The sequence below is a fragment of the Elephantulus edwardii genome, unplaced genomic scaffold, assembly GCF_000299155.1.
Source record: "Elephantulus edwardii isolate Elephantulus edwardi_28Jun2011 unplaced genomic scaffold, EleEdw1.0 scaffold00245, whole genome shotgun sequence".
Classification (NCBI taxonomy): Eukaryota; Metazoa; Chordata; class Mammalia; order Macroscelidea; family Macroscelididae; genus Elephantulus; species Elephantulus edwardii.
The window spans coordinates 928,990-948,503 of record NW_006399995.1 but is presented as its reverse complement, the minus strand read 5'-3'; the positions used below and the strand labels follow the sequence as shown (position 1 = coordinate 948,503).

Genomic DNA, 19,514 nt, shown 5'->3' with positions numbered 1-19,514 from the left:
ATTATTTTTGTGTGTACCACAAGAAGAGATTGCTCCTCCTTCTCCAGCAGAGCACCTGGAAGATTTGAACTGTTTGCCTTTGGGATTGCAGTGCAACTTTTTACCACTAGGCCACCAGAACTCCCTGTGGCTTATTTTTTAAGAGTCAAAATTAAAGTTACCTTACTATGGTGTCACCCCAGATTTTGTTAAATACCTAAAATACATATCCTTTAAAGAATTTAACTTGGTATTTTTCCTATTTATATACACATTTACTATATATACACTCACTGGAATTTAACAAGGTCCTGGGGTAGCAGTTTAGAGCCTATAAAAAACCACTGGTCATCCTTCTAGCTTGTTCTGACTCAATGGCAAGGAGTATTTTGTTTTGTTTTGGTGTGGTTCACACCACTATATTCATTGGCATGCATATAACAGGGTTTCAATACAAACTAATAAAAAAATGTAAAGATTTTTCTTAAAAAATGTTTGATTAATATGTAAGAACTTAAAGGAAAAAATTTTCACTAATGAAAATATGAATATAGAAAATGAAATTCTCCTTGAATATCAGATTAAATAAGTGTTATCAGATATAATAAATACCTCAGCCTGTATGAAAATATATATAAAATGAAAGCTCACTGGCCCACTTTGAATTAAGGTGATCCTCTTCAGCTTCCAAGGCTGTAAATCCTTATGCGTGGAACGGGCCACCTCTGGCCCACAGAGCAGCTGGTGGACTTGGACCTCCCCAGTCTTTCAGGAAGCAGTCCAAAACATAACATATTAAGGCAGCATGTCAGGTATAAGTTACCCTTAAATACTCACCAATCTTCCACCAGACTATTATTCAAGTGGGTCAGCATTGTAAAAGTCCACTGAAGCTCTTTATCTTCAAATAACTCAAGGGCTTTGTTATAAGATGCATCTTTACCATGTTGCATAGCTATTGTTGAGAAATCGATAGGGCCCAATTCTCCCAGGCAGCTTCCAACAGCCTCTAGATAGAGAAATCCCATTTGAGTAAAATGACAGTTATGAGATTTTATACAATACAGTTATGTTCTAACTTCAAAAACATAATGTTAGTTTGTCAAGCCCTAAGGTTTAAATAAAGTTACTTTGTCAGGTCTCAAGGATTAAAAAGGGCTTCAAAGATTGAGAGCGAAGACTTTTGCTTTACATGTCATCCATGTGGGCAACAGATATGTTCATCTATAGTATCACATGCAGAGGTAAACAACAGAATGCACGTACTGCAGACAAAAGCCTAAGACTAGTCACTGCAATATTGTAGCTATTCAAGTAATTTAAAAACTACATGCATATAGTCCACACATTTTAAGCACACAGTTTGTTAACGTTTACACATACATACATACATACATACATACATACATACATACATACATACATACATACATACTTGTGCTATCAAAACTCAATGAAAACTGAGCATCTCAGAAGACTACCTCATTTTCTTTTCCAGTTGTGGTGGTATATATTAAAATGCCTAGAAATTATTTGCTATTCATCATTTCAGAAAGTCAACTAATTCTTCTTTTCTGTATTACTAGCATTAATAGTGATTTTTGGCTCAATACCAGACACACCTCCTGGGAGCTCTCTACTCAGGACCTCTGGTGGCCTAGCGATATAACTCTGCTGCCATCCCAAAGGCACCCGATTCAAATCTACCAGGTACTCTGTGGCAGAAAGATGGGCAATCTCATCCCGTGCAATTTAGTGCCTTTGGAAACTTGCTGGAGGGTCAATCATGAGTGGGTTTGGACTTGATGATACATATAAATTTCACTAACATTAACAAATAGAATGTTGTAGAAATGACAACATGCTACTTTTAACATGATGTCAAAAAAGCTGTCTTTCTCCTTCTTGGATCACTGTGGAGTAAATCAACTGTCAGGTCACAAAAAACAGACACAGTATTACAGAGGACCTACGTTATAAGGAGCTGAGGCCTACTGCCAATAACTGGCACTAACTTGCCAGAGGGCAGAACAAAGAGGATTTTTTACTCTGGTCAAGTTTTTAAGAGTTCTACAGTTGTACTGAAATCTTCTTATAAACGACAAGCTAGAATCACTCAGCTAAGATGCTTAGAATCCTGATGTACAAAAACTATGTATGTGATGCACAAAAACTACATAGGTGACATACAAAAACTACACGTTAACATTTTATGGCACTAAACATTAATCTATTATGCAACAAAGGTAACTAATACAGTAGTCAATACTATCTCTTCTCTGACTCTGCCACCAATAAATACCCTCGGAACTTTTATTTCATCAGGACTTGGTAAGCTATGGCTTGGTGGCTGTATCTTCACAGACCCATGTTCTTATGAATAAAGATTTATTGAAATATGGCCATATCCATTTTACCTATTGTTTACAGCTGCTTTTACAATGCAACAGTGAAGGTAAATAGTTAAAATATAAATTGCTTAGCTCACAAAGCCTACCAAGATTATTATAAAACTATTTTATTATATCTGATAGATTAATCCATGCTATTATATGTAACAGAAGTTTATTCCATTTTACTGCTCAATTCTATTTATTTCATAATTAAGCCATAGCTTCATTATATATTCTCCTTCTGAATAACAACTAGCTGTTCACAGTTTGATTATAAATTCAACTGTTAGAAAATAAAATCTTGTACATGATTCTTAGTATAAAATATGCAGGCAACTATGAGACACTTGTGGGAATAAAACTGCTGGTTTACAATACTTGGGTATTTGTCATTTTAGGAGATAACTCCAAAATATTTTACAAAGTGGTTGCATCAGTTTATTTCTCTCTCACAGCAATGTCTGTGAGTTCCAGATTCTTTACAACTTTTCTAACAGGGACATTGAGTGCTGTCAGGCTTTAAAATCACAGTCATTTTGTGAGTGGTTAATTTATCTAGTTGTGATTTTGTCTGTATTTGTTTATGAAAAATTTACATATTCTCTTTTATAAAGCGTCTGTTAAAAGTCTTTTCTCCACTTTTAAAACTGGGCTGTCTCTTTAGTGATCTGTAGGAATTCTCTATGTAAATGTGAATGAGTCCTTTGAAGGTGTAAATTACAATACCTGCTTTAAGTGTGTGTAGTCAATTTTCACTCTTTTAACAGAAACTTTACATAATAGGTACACATATTAAGCTAAGAAAGATAGTGCTCTTAAGAAACCATCTTTGCACTCCTTAAGAAATCTTAATACCTAAAGGCATAAAGATACTTAAGATAGGTTTTTCTTTCTAGAATCTTTGTTTTACACTTCCTTCATATGATTAATATCCATTTGAAGTCCATTTTATATATATTTTTTATTTTTCTTTTCTTTTCTTATTTTGTGTGTGTGTATCATCAAATTGGATCTGACTGATACAGGAGGAGACTGCCCCTCCTTCTCCAGCAAAGCATCTGGTGCATTTGAACCATGTACCTCTGGGATCGTAGTGCAGCTTCTTGCCACTAGGCCACCAGAACTCCCTTTCAAGTCAATTTTTGTGAATGGTATTAGAGTAAAAGTCCTATACAAATATAAGCACCATGTATTGAAAAAATACCATTCACCACTGAATTACATGGTAGTTGTTGTTGTTTTTAGGTACTGTCGAGTTGAATATGACTCATAGCTACCCTATGAACAGAAGTTCTGAATCCTATTCTATCCTGTGCCATCCTCACATTTTTTACCACACAAGAGCCCACTGTGGTAATCACTGTGTGAATCCACCTTACTGAGGGTCTTCCTCTCCTTTGCCGACCCTCCACCCTTCCCAGCATCATCTCCTTCTCCAAGTAATAGCCCCTCCTAGCAACATGCCCATAGTAAGTGAGGTGAAGCCACATCATTCTTGCCTACAAAGAACAGCTGCACCCTCTCCAATCCATATCTGTTTGTTCTTTTGGCTGTCCATGGGATGTTCACTACTCTTCTCCAACTCCACAGATCAAAGGCATACATTTTTTTCCTGACATCCTATTAATTTTCCAGCTCTCAGATGCATAGAAAGACTATGGCATGAACCTGACATACCTTAGTCCTCAAACTGACATTGTTACTCCTCAGTAATTTGGAAAGGACCCTAACTGCACATTTTCCCCAGTGTAATGTGTATCCTTATTTTCTGACTGCTAGTACCAAGGGTGCTAACTGTGGATCCAAGCCAGATGAAGTTGTTGACAATTTCAATCTCCTCTCTATCCATCATGATGTTGTCTATTGGTCTAGTTCTAAGAATCTTAGTTTTCTTGACAGAGAGGTGCAATCTATACCAAAGGCTATATTTTCTGATCTTCTGCAACCAGTGCTTCAAGTCCTCTTCACTTTCAGCAAGCAAGGTCATGTCATCTGTGTAAGAGTCTCCCTTCAATCCTGATGCTAACCTCCTCTCCATAGAGTCCAGCTGCTCAGATAATTTGCTCAGCACACAGACTGAATAGGTACGGAGAGAGAATACAACCCTGGAACATTCCTTTCTCAATTTTAAACTATGAAGTGTTCCCTGCTCTGTTCGCACAACAGCCTCCTGGTCCAAGTATAGGTTTCACATAAGCACAATTAAGTGCTCTGACATTTCCATTCTTCTCAAAGTTAACCACAATTTGTTATGATCCACACAGTTAAATGCCTTTGCATAGTCAATAAATACAAACAGAAGTTCTTCTGGTATTCTTTATTTTCAGTGAGGATCTGTCTAACATCAGCAATGATATCCCTGGTGCCATGGTCTCTTCTAAATCCTGCTTGAACACCTGACAGTTCCCTATCTATGCACTGTTCTAATCATTTTTGAATGATCTTCAGTATTTTGCTTGCATGTGATATTGTTCAATAGTTTCCACTATGGACCAAATACGGACCTCTTCCAATTCACAGAGAGCTGTCCTCAAAATTTCCTGGCATAGACTGATTGAGACAGACTAGGGATCAACTTCTTAAATCACAGGCCTTTGAAAACCCTATGAACACTAGAGGAATAAGGATACATATAGTAGTGTAGTGGTGGAGCCCAGATTAGAAGTTAGTTGACTTGAGGAAAAACAGTAACAAACATTGTTTAATAATTGGAACATGGAATGTACCAAGCTTGAATGTTGGAAAACTGGAAATTGTTTAAAATGAAATGGAATACATCAAAGTCGACATACTGGGCATTAGTGAGATAAGATGGACCAGCTTTGACCACTGTGAATGAGATAATCATATGGTATACTATGCTGGGAATGGAAACAGAAGAAGAATGATACTGCATTCAGAGTAAAAAACTCAATTTCAAGTTCTATCCTGAAATACAGTGTTGTGAGTGATAGAATAATATCCACACACATATAAAGAAGAACTGTTAACACTATTATTCAAATATATGCTCCTATACCTAGAGGCAAAGAGGAAGAAATGGAGAATTTTTACTAAATCCTGCAGTCCCACAACTGACCAAAGACACAATCAAGATGTGTTACGTTAATAATAACTGGTGACTGGAATGCAAATGTAGGAAACGGTGAAGAAGAAACAATAGTTGGAAAATATGGGCTTGGTGATAGAAATGAGGCTGGAAATAGAATGACTGAATTTTCTATTTACAATGATTTATTCTTTGCAAATACTTTTTTAAAAGACACAAATGATGACTTTACACATGGATCTCACCCAATGGGCTGCACAGGAATCAGATTAACTACATTTACAGAAGAAATTGTTGGAAAAGCTCAATATTGGCAGTCAAAACTGGGTCGGGGCAGTTTGTGGGTCAGACTATAAATTACTCACATGTAAGTTCAAACTGAGGCTAAAGAAAATGAATTTAAGTCCACAGAAACCAAGAAATGATCTTGAATCAATTCCATCTGAATGCCAAGAACACCTTAGGAACAGGTTTGAGGCACTGATCACCAATGATTGAGGACCAGATGAGTTGGAATGATATCAAGTGTATCATCTATGAAGACAGCAAAAGATCTTTACAAAAACAGAGGAGACAGAAAAAAATCAATATGGATGTCAGAAAGGACTCTAAAATTGCATTGGGGCATCAAAACACCAAACTAAAGGAAAGCATGCCGAAGTAAAAGAGTGGAACAGAAGATTTCAAAGGGAAGCTTGAGAGCACAAAGAAAAGTATTATAACGGAGCGTGCAGAGAGTTGGAATTTGAGAATAAAAAGGAAAGAACTCACTCTACATCTTTCAAGCTGAGAGAACTGAAAACAAATTAAAGCCTTGAGTCACAATACTGAAAAATGTTATAGGCGATATATTGAAAGACCCAGAAAGCATCAAAAAAAGATAGAGGGAATACACAGAATCACTGTACCAGAAAGAACTGACCAACACTGAAAACTTTCAAGAAGTACCATATGAACAGGAGCCAAAGGTAACAAAGTAGGACACAGAACCTGCATTGATGGCATTGGTAAAAATTAAGGCCCCAGGAATCGATGGGATACCAATTAACTTGTTTCAATTAACAGATGCAGCCAGGAACACAGTCACCACTTTATAGCAGGAATTACATGGTACTTTGGTCATAAAACTGTTGACTTTCCAGGTTGAAGTCTCTTTCTGGATTTCCTATTTTATTGTATTGGTCTACTGGCTGATCTTGTGTCAACAACATAGTCTTAAAAGGCTGGACGCACACATGCATGAAAGATGGCACTACATCTGCTAAAAAGGGTGGTGTGCGGAATGGCATTGGCACAGTTGAGGCTGTATTTACAACTATAAATTACATTTAAAGCACAGAAGCTTAGCACATGCATTGATGTTGGGTGAGCGTGGATGAAGACATGATAAGGATTCAGTGAAATAGAGGCCAGAGAGCAAGTGCTATACTACCCTTCATCTGCACTTCTCTAAAATGGTTATTTCTGCAGTGATGGCTTCGGAACAGGCAAGGTCTGATGGAAGTAATTTCTGAAAACAGCTGTTGGTCACACAGTTCCTTTAACTAAATGTGGTGGCCGCTCAGCAGGAGCTGCCATTTTATGCGTGACTCCCTGTGGGGACGTCTGCAGGTCATGTGGCTGAAATTTTAGGAATGCAGGTCTCTCCAGAAAACAGGAACTCCTTGGGGAGGGATTATGGGTGGATTTCATTTTTTTAAAAAAAAATATCTGAGGAGCTTGTTAATTATAAAAACAGTAAATTTTCCTTCCTCTGAATAAAAAAAACAAAACAAAACTGGTGATAATAGTCATTAATGATGTGATATTTCTAGCCCATAATCATCAAATTGAAATACTTGTTTCATTTGTCCAGACAGTGTAACATTTCTTTTTGTGTACCATATACTTAAGTTGCCATACTCAAGCAGATTCCAATTATGTCCAGGACAAGTGTTTGCCAAAGTAGCTTACACTCCACAGGGCTTTCCAGGGTAGTAATAGAAAAAGTACAGAACTAAGATCACCAGGCCTTTCCACCACAAAGCCTACTGGGGGAGGCTTCAAAACATCAACCTCTCCGTAAACTAAGTCACTAAGGAGATATTAATAAACAGGCTATTTATTGTACATTAAGTCCTCTCAAAAACAGTGAAGGATTTTAATCCTCTCATAATGCTTGAGTTTAGCCTAGTCCTCCAGGTCTTCAGTTCTATTTTTTTTAAAAGAGGACATATTAAGTAAGAGTCAGTATTATATATTTAGAAAACATCTCTACAACCAATTTACTTGTAACCTACCAACTCCACAGAGAAGTATTTCTGACTTTCCAAAAAGATCTATAATGCATTTTCAAGTAACGTACAAATCACTAACTTTCCATCTTATGTCAAGGTGTAAGGAAGAAAATATAAAAGTGGCTGCTTAGAGAAACCTGAATTAATTAGAAATATAATTCATCCAGCATTTCACATTTACTCAGCAAACCAGATGTTAAATCTCTCCCTAATTTGAAAATATTATACTAAATGAACATTCAAACATGGTAGAAGTTGACATGCACGCAGCCAAACGGCTCACCTAAGACTTCCCTCTCACCGGTGCGGTTTATGGCCTTCTTCGACAGCTGCAGCAAGCTCACGACCAGCTGCACCATAATGCCATCTTGCGGATTTTCTTAGAGTTTGGAAAAAATGAATTTAAATTATGGAAATAAGACTTGTGCTTAAAATATACACAAATATTGTCTGACTAGAAAATTTCATGAAGCGTAATAGGATTTTCATTCATGAATAGCTCAAAATTATGTATTAAATAGATATTAATTTCCTTATTAAATAAAACCATATAGAAATAAAAAAACCAAGACTCATGGCACTCGGGCTTGCTAAATAGGAAAAGAGTGGCTAGAGAATGAACAATGCATTGAAACAGATGAGGAAAGGACTGTCTGAAAGGAATGCATAAACAGGACATGCATGTATGACAGCAGAGGTGCATTACAAAGTGGACGGGGGGATGGAGAACCTCAAACCCAAATAAAAATCAATTATCAATATGGATGTTTGCTAAAGTACAAAAAAGAAAAAAATCTAGAAACTCATGTATAAATACCAATTCCCATGTACAAAAATAAACGTGTACAAGTTAAAAACACATACATACATGAACATGGTTAGGTTTAAAATGAGATACTTTTTCCTGTTTACTTTGACTAGAGCAATAGGCTAAAAAAATTAGGGGTTTTATTTTTTCTTTTAGGTCGCAGAAAGTTGTTAAAGCAGTGTCTTTAAAACATAATCAAGATTAAGTTTCAGAGAAACCATTTTGGCAAAAGTATAGGATCAGTAAAATGGGAGTAAGTCAAGAAGACTAATTTGAATGTTTTTCATGCTAGAAGCTAACTGATGAGGATCTAATGAAATCATGAAGGTCTGGACTAAGGCAGTGCAATCAAACCAACAGCAAGGATTTATGGAAGATCCTTTAAAAAGAAAGATATAAATAGCTCACATCATTAAAATCAGTACCATATGAAGCTCTCATAATTTCCTTCATCTGATCTTTATGTTGCTCCAGTTGTCTTCGAAGATCTTTCAGTCCTTCTAGCCTTGTCTGTGGAAGTGCATCATAAACACTAACTGAGAGAAAATGGTTAATTTCCTAAAAGAGAAAAGTGTAAAAGATGTAACGTGCTTTCAGTACATACTGAATAAGTCTGTGAAAGAAAACTTAATAAAAGATAAAACTATTAAGTACCTGTACAGACACTGAATGATAACACTATCATTGTTACTATCAAATGAGACAGAAATATATTACGTCTTTTACTTAAAATTCTGTAATTTATTTCATTTCTTTAAATTTTAATAAACTCATGAAATAACAGTTAGATGTCAAGATTCTTAGTGTAATCAACTGGAAAACATATTATTGCATTTATGCATATTGCATACTGATGTACAGTCAAACATAAACTATGACTTTGAAACAACAGAAGTTTTAAGAAAAATTTCATCGGAGGTATATCCAAGGCACAAGTGCTCTCTAAGTGCCTAGAGTAACAGGGGTCAGAAACATGAGAAAACAGAATATCTGACTAAAGACCTCCAGGAAACCAGAAGAATTCGATGGTACCTAGTGACTATTATCAAATTCTGCCATCAAAGATTCTACAGAACAGCCTGAATCAAATGTAGGGGGAAAATTAAAAAAATTTCAAATATCACTGAATTCTGATTTTCTGGAGACTTGGAGGCTGACTAAGCTCCTGAAATGAATACCCTGCATTGATCTTAGAACCTTACACCAAAAACATCCCCTGAAGTCTTCTAAAATTCAAACAATAGTTTAACTGGTAAAGAATTCCCACCTTGAGCATTCACACTATCAAGAGCTACCCACATAAAATTTGATAACAGTAACCCAAGAAAGGAGACTTAGGGACACTGAGTTTGCAGCAATAGATGATAAAGAACTCAGGAAAGGAGGATCAGAATGCTAACACAAGTCCAAGAATATAAGCAGCTGTCACTGAATCCTAAATATATAAACTCTGAACTGATATATGTTCTGCTGTGTACATTAAACAGTAACCATCAAAGAAATAAAATTTTTAAAAAGGTAAAAAAAAGTACTTGAACTTAATTCTGATATTTATAAAGACTAGTAATTGTAACTTCATTAAAAATTAAGTCTTATCTTTAATGTAAACATTAAACTGGCTCTCAAAGGACCAGGCTGTAATTTTAGGATATGAATGATATGAATAGACAACAAGATCTTAATGTACATCAAAATAAGTCACAAGTTACATCATATTCATTGAATATTTAAATTCAGATCCTTACTAGCAAAATTTTGTCATCTGTACTTTCACTTCAATATAAAAGATTAAGAGATCATGTTAAGATTTAAATTTTACTTTGTAACATTGTTATTCTTAGATGCCGTGAGGTTATGACTCACAGTAACCCTATGAACAACAGACCTGAACCCTGTTGTTCTGTGCTGTTCTCTGACACACTTGAACCCACTGCTGAAGTCACTCTATCAACCATCTCAGTGAGTGTCTTCACTTTTTTCACTGACACTCACCTTCCAAAGTACGATGGCCCTTTCCAAGGAATACCCTCTCCTAGCAGCATGCCCAAAGTATGTTAAAAAAAGCTTCACCATCTTACTTTCCAAGGAGAATTAGTTATATGACAAAGTCCCACAGCCTAAGGATTGTAATACCAAAAGGAAAAATGAGAGAGTCATCTTTACCTCCAAGAGTGAAAAAGGTCCTCTACTATATTTGATTTTCTGCTGAGTAACACGTAAATCTTTAAAAACAACACAGTCAGGAAAAGGATCTAAAAGTTTAATTGTGAGATAGAGGTTTTCATTATCCTTGTTATCTATCACCAGGTATTTTAACAAGCTCAGTACCTAAATAGAATTGAAAAAGAAAAACAATGAAAAGGAAGAAATGGCTTAATTACATATTAAATGAATATTAAACAAAAACTCAACATAGATAATTCTCCTAATCTGAATTAGTTAAGTATTTTAATTACTTGAAAGATAACTTAGTTAATAATTTCCTGTGCCTTCAAATATTCAACATATTGTGGTACTGCAGTGTAGTACAAAAAATGCCAATATTATGTCAACATTTTTTATGAGTTATTATTTCATGTAATAACCATCGTGATAAATATAAGCCATTATCCCTAGATCTGGATAGTTCATCATAAGTAATAAAAACTACCAAGTTATTAATTAAATAAGTTACTAATAATTAATTGATTTTAAAAATTAACTCATTAGAAATGTTTTTCAAACCACCAGGAAACATAAAACACTGAAGTTCCAAGCAAACTTTACTCATGTATTTCAAATATTGTTTTACAGATGATTCATGAGATTACCTGTTCCTGAACCTCCAACTGGTCATCCACAAGGGGTATTAGGGTACCAACAATTACGTGCAGATGGCTTTCTAAAGCATCCTTACAGTAGGTCACTGCAGTCTGACAGACCCGACCTAACAGGTCACAACAAAGGGAAAAGCTACGTAATGACACATCCATTAAACAGGGTGGCCTGTTGCAAGAGGGAGGAAAAAAAATATGCCATCAGTAATGTGAAATTCTATATAATTCTACATATTTAAAGATGTATTTCAACTCTTTCAAAATCCATCTTTATCTAGCAGCTCAAATTCAGCCAATGCTTGACATAGAATTCCTTTTCATATTTAATTCTTTAATAGTTTAAAAGACAAGAAGAAAAAGATCATAAAGCAAACTGGAAGAAGGCACATTCTTCATGTGCTTTGAAGGAGTTAGATTTAACGCAATGTCATCTACTGTGAAAGAAAACAAATAATTTATCTACCGGATTATCTAATTAATTAATGGAAAGAATCTGAGACATTTAATTTAGTAAAGAACCCAAATTCCAAAGTTATACATACATTATACAAATAATATATACATACATTTAATTCAAAAAAGAAACTGAAAGAAACAGTACTTTGGCTCTGATTTGAAGAATATAAGTTGGCAATTAAGATAATTGGGCAGAAAACCTTATATATTATTTCAAATGTATAATTACCTTTTGTTGATATAGTGAATCAAAGTATAAATCACATCTCGAAGAACAAAGGCCCAAGCTCCTCCTAAGCCACTTTTTATATCCTTCAGTAGTAAGCTAACGAATAAGTGATATATTTTCAGAATTCTATTCTTTTTATAGACATTATTTGTTTCAGCTGCTTGCTCACATATAGCTAGAAGAATTTTCTGGTAGGAATCCTAGAAAATAAATATATACTTAAAAACTTGATCAATCACATATACTCAGTAATAATACAGTTTTTATTCAAGGTTAACTAAATTACAAAATTTAGATTTATATTGGGCATCAAACGCAAAATAATCTAATTACTATTTTACAAATAACTTGTCAGTATATTTCATTTCAAGATAGTAAACCATAATTATATCATATATTCTTATAAAAAGATAATTATATTCAATGAACTAATATAAAGTTAAAGGGTCATGATATTCAGGTCTCATATGCAACATTTGTCAAATTAATACCCACAAGTAAAATACTAATAAAAAATCTGTAAATGAGCCTAATTTTAAATTATTCAAATAAATTTTCCATCTGCTTATCTTTCTCTCTGTATGGTATACTTATGTAGATTTTCTCGTTCAAAAAGAAAGAATTCTCTTTTCAGCTATTACATTATTAATTTATACTTACAGGATTTTTGGAAAGAATTTCTAAGATGTTTTTAAATTTGGTTTTATGGCAATTGCTGATATAGGCAAATGTTGCTTTAATCACATGAGATGGGAAGTAAGGTGGATTAGGTGCAGGATCCAAATCCCTAAAAGAGTTAGATGTAATCAAGTCAAAATTTTATCTTTTAATGGCCTTTTTTTCTATAAAGTAGAGTTTCCATATATACTTCCATTCCTGCCAGACTGTTTTCCCCATTAACATCTTAAATTCCTGTGGTACAATCATTTTAAGTATTAGACCAACACTATACAGTATTACATTGATGTTATGTGCAGTCCAATGGCCTGCGACACTAAATCCTGTTCTATCCTGTGCCAAGTTCACTGTCTCCGACAAACCTACCCCGATTACCCATCACTGAATCAATCCACCTCATATAAGGTCTTCCTCCCCCCGTGCTGTCTCTCCACCTTCCCAAGCATGATGTCCAAAGTATGTCAGACTAAGCTTCAGAATACTTCAGAATACCCTCCCCCACAATTGTGTTTTTATGAGTTATAGACTCAGTGGTACCAAATAACAACAATGAAAACATGTAGGTAAGACTGAAGCAGTATATAGTGTGAAGTTTTGTTTTTTTAAGTGCATATATTGTTGTTGTTGTTATGTGCCGTCGAGTCGCTTGCAACTCATAGCGACCCTATGTACAACAGCCCGAAACTCTGCTCTGTCCTGTGCCAATCGCACTGTCTCTGACACTCCCATCCCAATTATCCCAGTCACTGAATCAATCCACCTCATAGAGGGACTTCATCTCCTGGGCTGTCCCTCTACCCTCCCAAGCATGATGTTCTTCTCCAAGGACTGGTCTAGTCTCTCCTCACAACATGTCCAAAGTATGTTAGACAGAGCCTCAGAATCCTTGCCTCCAAGGAGCCACCCAGTTTAACTCCTTCCAAGACAAATCTGTTTGTTTTCCTAGCAGTCCATGGTATTCTCAATACTCTTCTCCAGCACCACAGCTCAAAGGCATCAATTCTCCTTGGTCATTGTCCAACTCTCTGATGCATAACAAGTGATTGCAAAGACCATGGCCTGTATCAGGTACACCTTAGTCTCCAGAGTGATACCATTAGAGCATTTAAATAGCACTCACTCTACGTGACTTAATCAATCTACAAAATTATTTGGTTTACTAACCTTACATCAAGTTAGTAGCATTTCTATGAATTTGGGTTAGTATTTTCAGTCTAAGTCAAAGTTCTATGCTCAGTCACTGCCTTTGAATCAATTGTGTCATAGGAACCCCCTCACCAGGTTTAAAAACTGTAAAATCCTAACGGGATGAAACTGCATATCTTTCTCTGGCAGAGCCATATGTGGATTCAAACCTCTGGGGAGGAGATAATTAGCCTTTGGATTAAGAGGGCAGCAGGCTATGGTCTACATAACCAGCGCTCCCCAAAGTTCTGTACCACTTACTGTAAATTCTCCACTATTGTAAAACACAGCAAACTAACACTATTTCTATCGAATGAAATTATATATACAAGAGTAATTTGTTTGATAAAGAGGGTTTCCTATGAGTAGGAAGTGCCTTGATGGCAGTGGGGTTTCCTGGGCACTTTAAAGCACAGAGAAATAAAAAATTAAGTAGTAGCTTATAATCAAGCTGGAAACACTCACAAACAACATAAGGGTACTTCACATCCAAATAGAATTACAGCCCAGTAAACCTTCTAGATTCTCATAAATAAAAAAGAGCACATGAAGAGCTGAGCAATAAATGATGCCATATGAGAGCCTTGACAAAGAATTGGCCACAGGTATCAGAAATTTACTTTGCAATTTGGTAAGAAAATTGAGTCATAAAATAATGATGGTTGTTTGTTGTTAAGTGCCACTGAGTTGAGTACGATTCACAGAGACCCTATGAACAGGAGAGCTGAACCTATCCTATCCTATGCCATTCCCATGATCTCCAACACAACTGAGCCCATTACTGCAGTCATAGTGTCAATCTACCCCATTGACAGTTTTCCTCTCTTTCGCCTACCATTCACTTTTCCAAGCATGATAATCCTCTCCAAGGAACATCTTCTCCTAGCAACATGTCCCAAGTATGTGAGAAAAAGCTTTGCTATTTTTGCCTCCAAGGAGCACTCTAGTTCCATATTTCTCCAAGTCAAGACTAAAAACAGTAATAGGGTTTGGTGGATTAGCAAGTGCTAGAAAAGCTAAGAAAAGTCTCTTGAAGAGAATGGAATCCTGTTTAGCTCCTAAACGATAGAAAATATCTGCAAAGATGGGTATCAATGACGTGAACATTTGAGGGGAAATGTACATGAACAAACACATGCTGATAAGAGTATGAGTAGCTGTGACACAGTAAAGATGGACAATTACTTTAATTCAAAGGTAGCTATTTTCAAACAAAAATAATTTAGAAACAATACATATCTGAAAGAGAAAAATAAACATACTTAGAGCAAATTTTGTAGTTGCAGTCATTTATATAAGGTTAAAATGCTCATACCCTGAAAAATCAGATAGGTCACTGCTTTGGTTGGCACCAGAATTTGCTGGTTCATGTAATGTCATCAATAATTCCACCACAATCTCCGGTAAATGACTAATGAATAAATTATCAATCTGGAAAACACAAAATTAACATATATTTAATATTTTTATGTGTGTGACTGCTAAGATTGTTTAAGAACTTACACTGTTGTTACTTCCAGAAATACTTAAATGACTAGAGAAGGAAACACATTACCAAAAATCTAAGACCATGACATATCTGCCCCCTTCTACTCCCCAAACACGTACACTGGTAGGGAAGTAAGTAATACCAAATGAGGTTTTCTTAAACTATGTATATCTTTAGAGAATGATTTTAACTACAGTTTTAAGCCTAGCAATAAGTTCCTTAACCAGAAAATAGTTCTGTTAATCAAAGTCCCCACCTACGCAACCTATATTTTGAATCTTGATACATATGGGACCTGTGTCTCACTTACAGAACTCAATTCTCATTGATGAGCAATATTCCTCTATTTTCTGCACAACTTTTCCACAAATTTCTACTTGTTTGATATTTCAAACTGAAGCCATCTTCTATCCACACCATGATCATCAACTGCAGACCCAAATCCTCCTCCCCAGAAGGTGGTACCCTTCATCAATCACTTGCAAATCCAGGTAGCCTCACAAAAGTCATATTGTTACTCTTGCTGGTTGTCAAGTTGATCTGGGCTTATAGCAACTTCTTTTTCTCAATATAAAGAGCAGTACTTTATATTCACTAACTCTGAGGAGTATCTCTTAGAGCAGATCTGTGTCTCGCTAAGGTACAAAGATGCATAAATGGTTCAGGGACATCATATAAACATTGTAGGCATTTAAGAAAGACTTGAAGACAGTTAAATGTTTATACTGGCACTTAACCAGACAAAGAAAGAAGTTAGACAGCTGTTTCTTTTTGATGCACTTTCTCTAAGCCCAAAGAAATAAAATAATAATGAAACTACAGCCTAGTATTATAGGCAACACAGTCAAGCAAGAATTTAACTTCCACCTTAAACCAAGAAATAGAAATTCCTTTCTCATTTTTTATGTATTTCTATCCCTGACACTACTGTTTTAACCAGGAATAAACCTGATCACTCTTCTCTCCCAGATAAATTCTGACTCTAAAAAATTGCTATCCGGGAGCTCTGGTGGTCTAGTGGCAAGAAGCTGCACTTGCAACCACCAAGGCATGTAATTCGAATCCACCAGATGCTGCGCTGGAGAAGGAGAGGCAATTTCCTCCTGTGCCAGCTGGATACGATTTGACAGTACACAACAACAATAACAAAACAAAATAAAAATAAGAAATAACAATCCTATCTTTCATATATTTGTACAGAAAAACCTAAGAAGGTTAGGGTTGCTTAGAAATCCACGCTAAAGAGAATGGGAGGAAAGGGAGGAAGCAATGTGTGCCTCTATCACACTCTGTACCCTCTGGAATTTCAATTTTCTTTTTCAACTGTTTTTTCCTCACCATTTCTCAGCAGACTTCAAACTTACACCCAACTATGTGGTCACACTCCATGGAAACAGCAGAGGGATTTGCTATACCTTAATTCAGTACAGATAACTGGGCAACCGAAAAGTGCATCTTGAAGTTTTCCAACTTTAGACATGTTTAAATTATTTCAAAACAAACAAAACTTGTCAAATATTCTTTTACTCATACCTTTTAACAAACATTTAGGTGGCAGAGACTGATTAGTGACAAAAAGAAACACTCTTCCTTCACAATGTTTGTATTTGCTGATGGTGAATACATGGACTAAACAGTAAGCATAAATATAATTACATCATAGCAAAGGTCACTGGGGAAAAGGAAAGAATAAGGTTACAGGAAATGGATGGTCTAGCATAGGCTGGTCCTTTTCATTGAACAGTACAGGAATGGTGGGACTGGAAGTAACTGAAGAAGATTCTTTAGACACAGGTGCATTTTTCTGGTATAATTTCTAAGAAAAATATTTATTTAAAATTCAACAAGAAAAAAGCATGTGTGACAAAAAGAAAAGAGACTCAGATGGGCAAGTGATACTGAAGAAGAAAGATTAAGGGGTGTAGCCTTGCACTTTTGACCTTGGGAGTCTACTATACAGTCATAGGAACCAAAAGCACCGGGAACTGGTACAATCAAACACACACAGACCAATGGAACAAAATGAAGGACCCAGAAAAAAATCCTCCCGTGTGATTTAACTGCCTCTAAAAACCTACCAGAGGGTCAGCTATTGCTTCTGACTCTATGGTAACAACAATGACAACAACAACGAAGTGGATATATGTACGGAAAAATGAAACTAGATGTCTCACACTATACACTAACTCAATATGGATCAAGGACCTACTTGTAAAGCCAAAAATGATAATCATTAGAGAAAAGCTCTTGGGAAATTTAAAGGGCCCTATTGGAGTCTCCCTCCACTCTGGAAGTCCACCAGTCAATCTGGTGGGATGGCTGGCATCTCCATGGCGGCTCCGCTTGGTCACAGTCAGGCAAGGGAAGTTTCTGGGGTCTTTTTCGTTGTGTGTTACTGTTGTTTTTGGCCTTCAAAGGTGGGTGGGCGGCCCTGAGCCTTACAGTTAGGGTAAACATGGGTGGAGTGGAGTCTGCGAAGCCTACTTCAGGGGCTAACTTAAAATGCTATAGGGACCTCAGGCCTGCCTATAATTGTTTTTGGTGAAACATTCTTCTAGGTCGTGCATTCCTGGTCTCTCCACTTGCTGTACAGAAGTAACTCATGGTTGCTGTGAAGCCGAACACTGTGACACTGAGGAGTCAAATGCGAGAACGGTTACCCATGGTGGACAGTGTTTGGTGAAGCTCCCCAAATAAAACAACCCTGGAAGCAGGAGTGGCATCCACTTCTGTAATAGCTTGCCTCTGGAAACCCTATGAACCTGGAGAAAGGACGAAGTTGTACAGGTGTCCAGGACTTTTATTCATAGGGTCACTATGAGCCACCTACGACTCGATGACACTTAACAATAAAACTTTGATATAAAGAGAGAGACCATCAAAAGTAATGAAAAATCACAAACAACAGAGGATAAACTAGATGATTGAGACATTCTAAAAAGGAAATCCTGACGTGTATCAAAAGAGTAAAACCTAGAGTTAAAATCCTTTGATGCTGTTTTGTGTCATAGAATCAGAACCAGCCCATAGCTGACCCTCCTCCAGTGGGTTTTCAGAGGCAGTTAATCACATGGGAGGAGACTGCCCATCCCTCTCTCGTGGAGCAGCAGGTGGCCTCGAACTGCATGCGTTCATGATTGCAGTGCAGCTTCTTGCCATTAGGCCACCAGAGCTCCTTTAAAAACCTTAGTGAAAATAATATTTAAACGTATCGAGAAAAAAAAATATTTGGAAGTGACGTTTTTAAAATTTACAGAAAAGTGCAACCATATAACAAGAAAATAAACCCAATTAAAAAATAGGCAGGGGACATGAAAAGACAGTAAACCAAGACATTCAGATGTGTCATGATTAACTACTGAACACTCATTGACATTCAGTTGCAAACACCACTTGCTTTCCAAAACTGCAATCACATGGAAGAATACTGCCCATCTTTTTCCTTAGAATCTACTGTTGCTGTTGTTGTTGATATGTGCCATCAAGTCGCTTGCGACTCATAGTAACCCTATGTACAAAAGCCCTAAACGCCGTTCTATCCTGTGCCAATCTCACCGTCTCAAACACACTCATTCCCACCACTCCACTCCCAGAATCGATCCATCTTATCGAGGTTCTTCCCTCCACTCTCCCAAACATGACTGAAACTACCAGAAAGGTGCTATTAGAGATGCAGATCAAAACAAGAATGAGTTCACTACAGCAACAATAGCAAAATCCAGTAAGACAACAAAGAATAAATGCAGGCAAGATTGGAGGAGATTAGAGGGCTCATAAACTGCAAGGCAGTCAACAATGGGACAACCACTATAGAAAGTACTTTCTCTTCCTCCAAACGTTAAAAATACCTACAAATAGGAGAAGATAAAGTAGATGAATGGGATCTTCTAAGAATCAAATCCCTGTGCACATCCAAAAACTTCTCCTACAGGGTAAAAACGGAAAGCCACAGACTGGGGAAAAGTATTTGGTAATGACATATCAGATAAGGAACTTATATCCAGAATTTAGAAAATACTTGAGCACCACAATAAGATACAGGTAAATAATCCAATAGAAAAACGTTGTTGTTATTGTTATGTGCCATCAAGTCATTTGCTACTCATAGCGGCCCTATGCACAACAGCCCTAAACCCTGCTCTATCCTGCGCCAACC

At 36.4% G+C, this 19,514-nt stretch overlaps 1 protein-coding gene across 1 annotated transcript in view; it reads right to left on the bottom strand.

Annotated features, from left to right (window-relative positions):
* ATM (ataxia telangiectasia mutated) overlaps positions 1-19,514 on the bottom strand; it is a 159,606-nt gene that overhangs the window by 60,137 nt on the left and 79,955 nt on the right. The window contains exons 26-33 of the mRNA XM_006899046.1: positions 15,185-15,300; positions 12,667-12,793; positions 12,007-12,206; positions 11,316-11,490; positions 10,669-10,833; positions 8,931-9,063; positions 7,981-8,076; positions 817-988 (exon numbers count right to left, since the gene is read on the bottom strand). Coding sequence (XP_006899108.1) covers positions 817-988; positions 7,981-8,076; positions 8,931-9,063; positions 10,669-10,833; positions 11,316-11,490; positions 12,007-12,206; positions 12,667-12,793; positions 15,185-15,300 — 1,184 coding nt within the window. The remainder of the gene's footprint in view (positions 1-816; positions 989-7,980; positions 8,077-8,930; positions 9,064-10,668; positions 10,834-11,315; positions 11,491-12,006; positions 12,207-12,666; positions 12,794-15,184; positions 15,301-19,514) is intronic.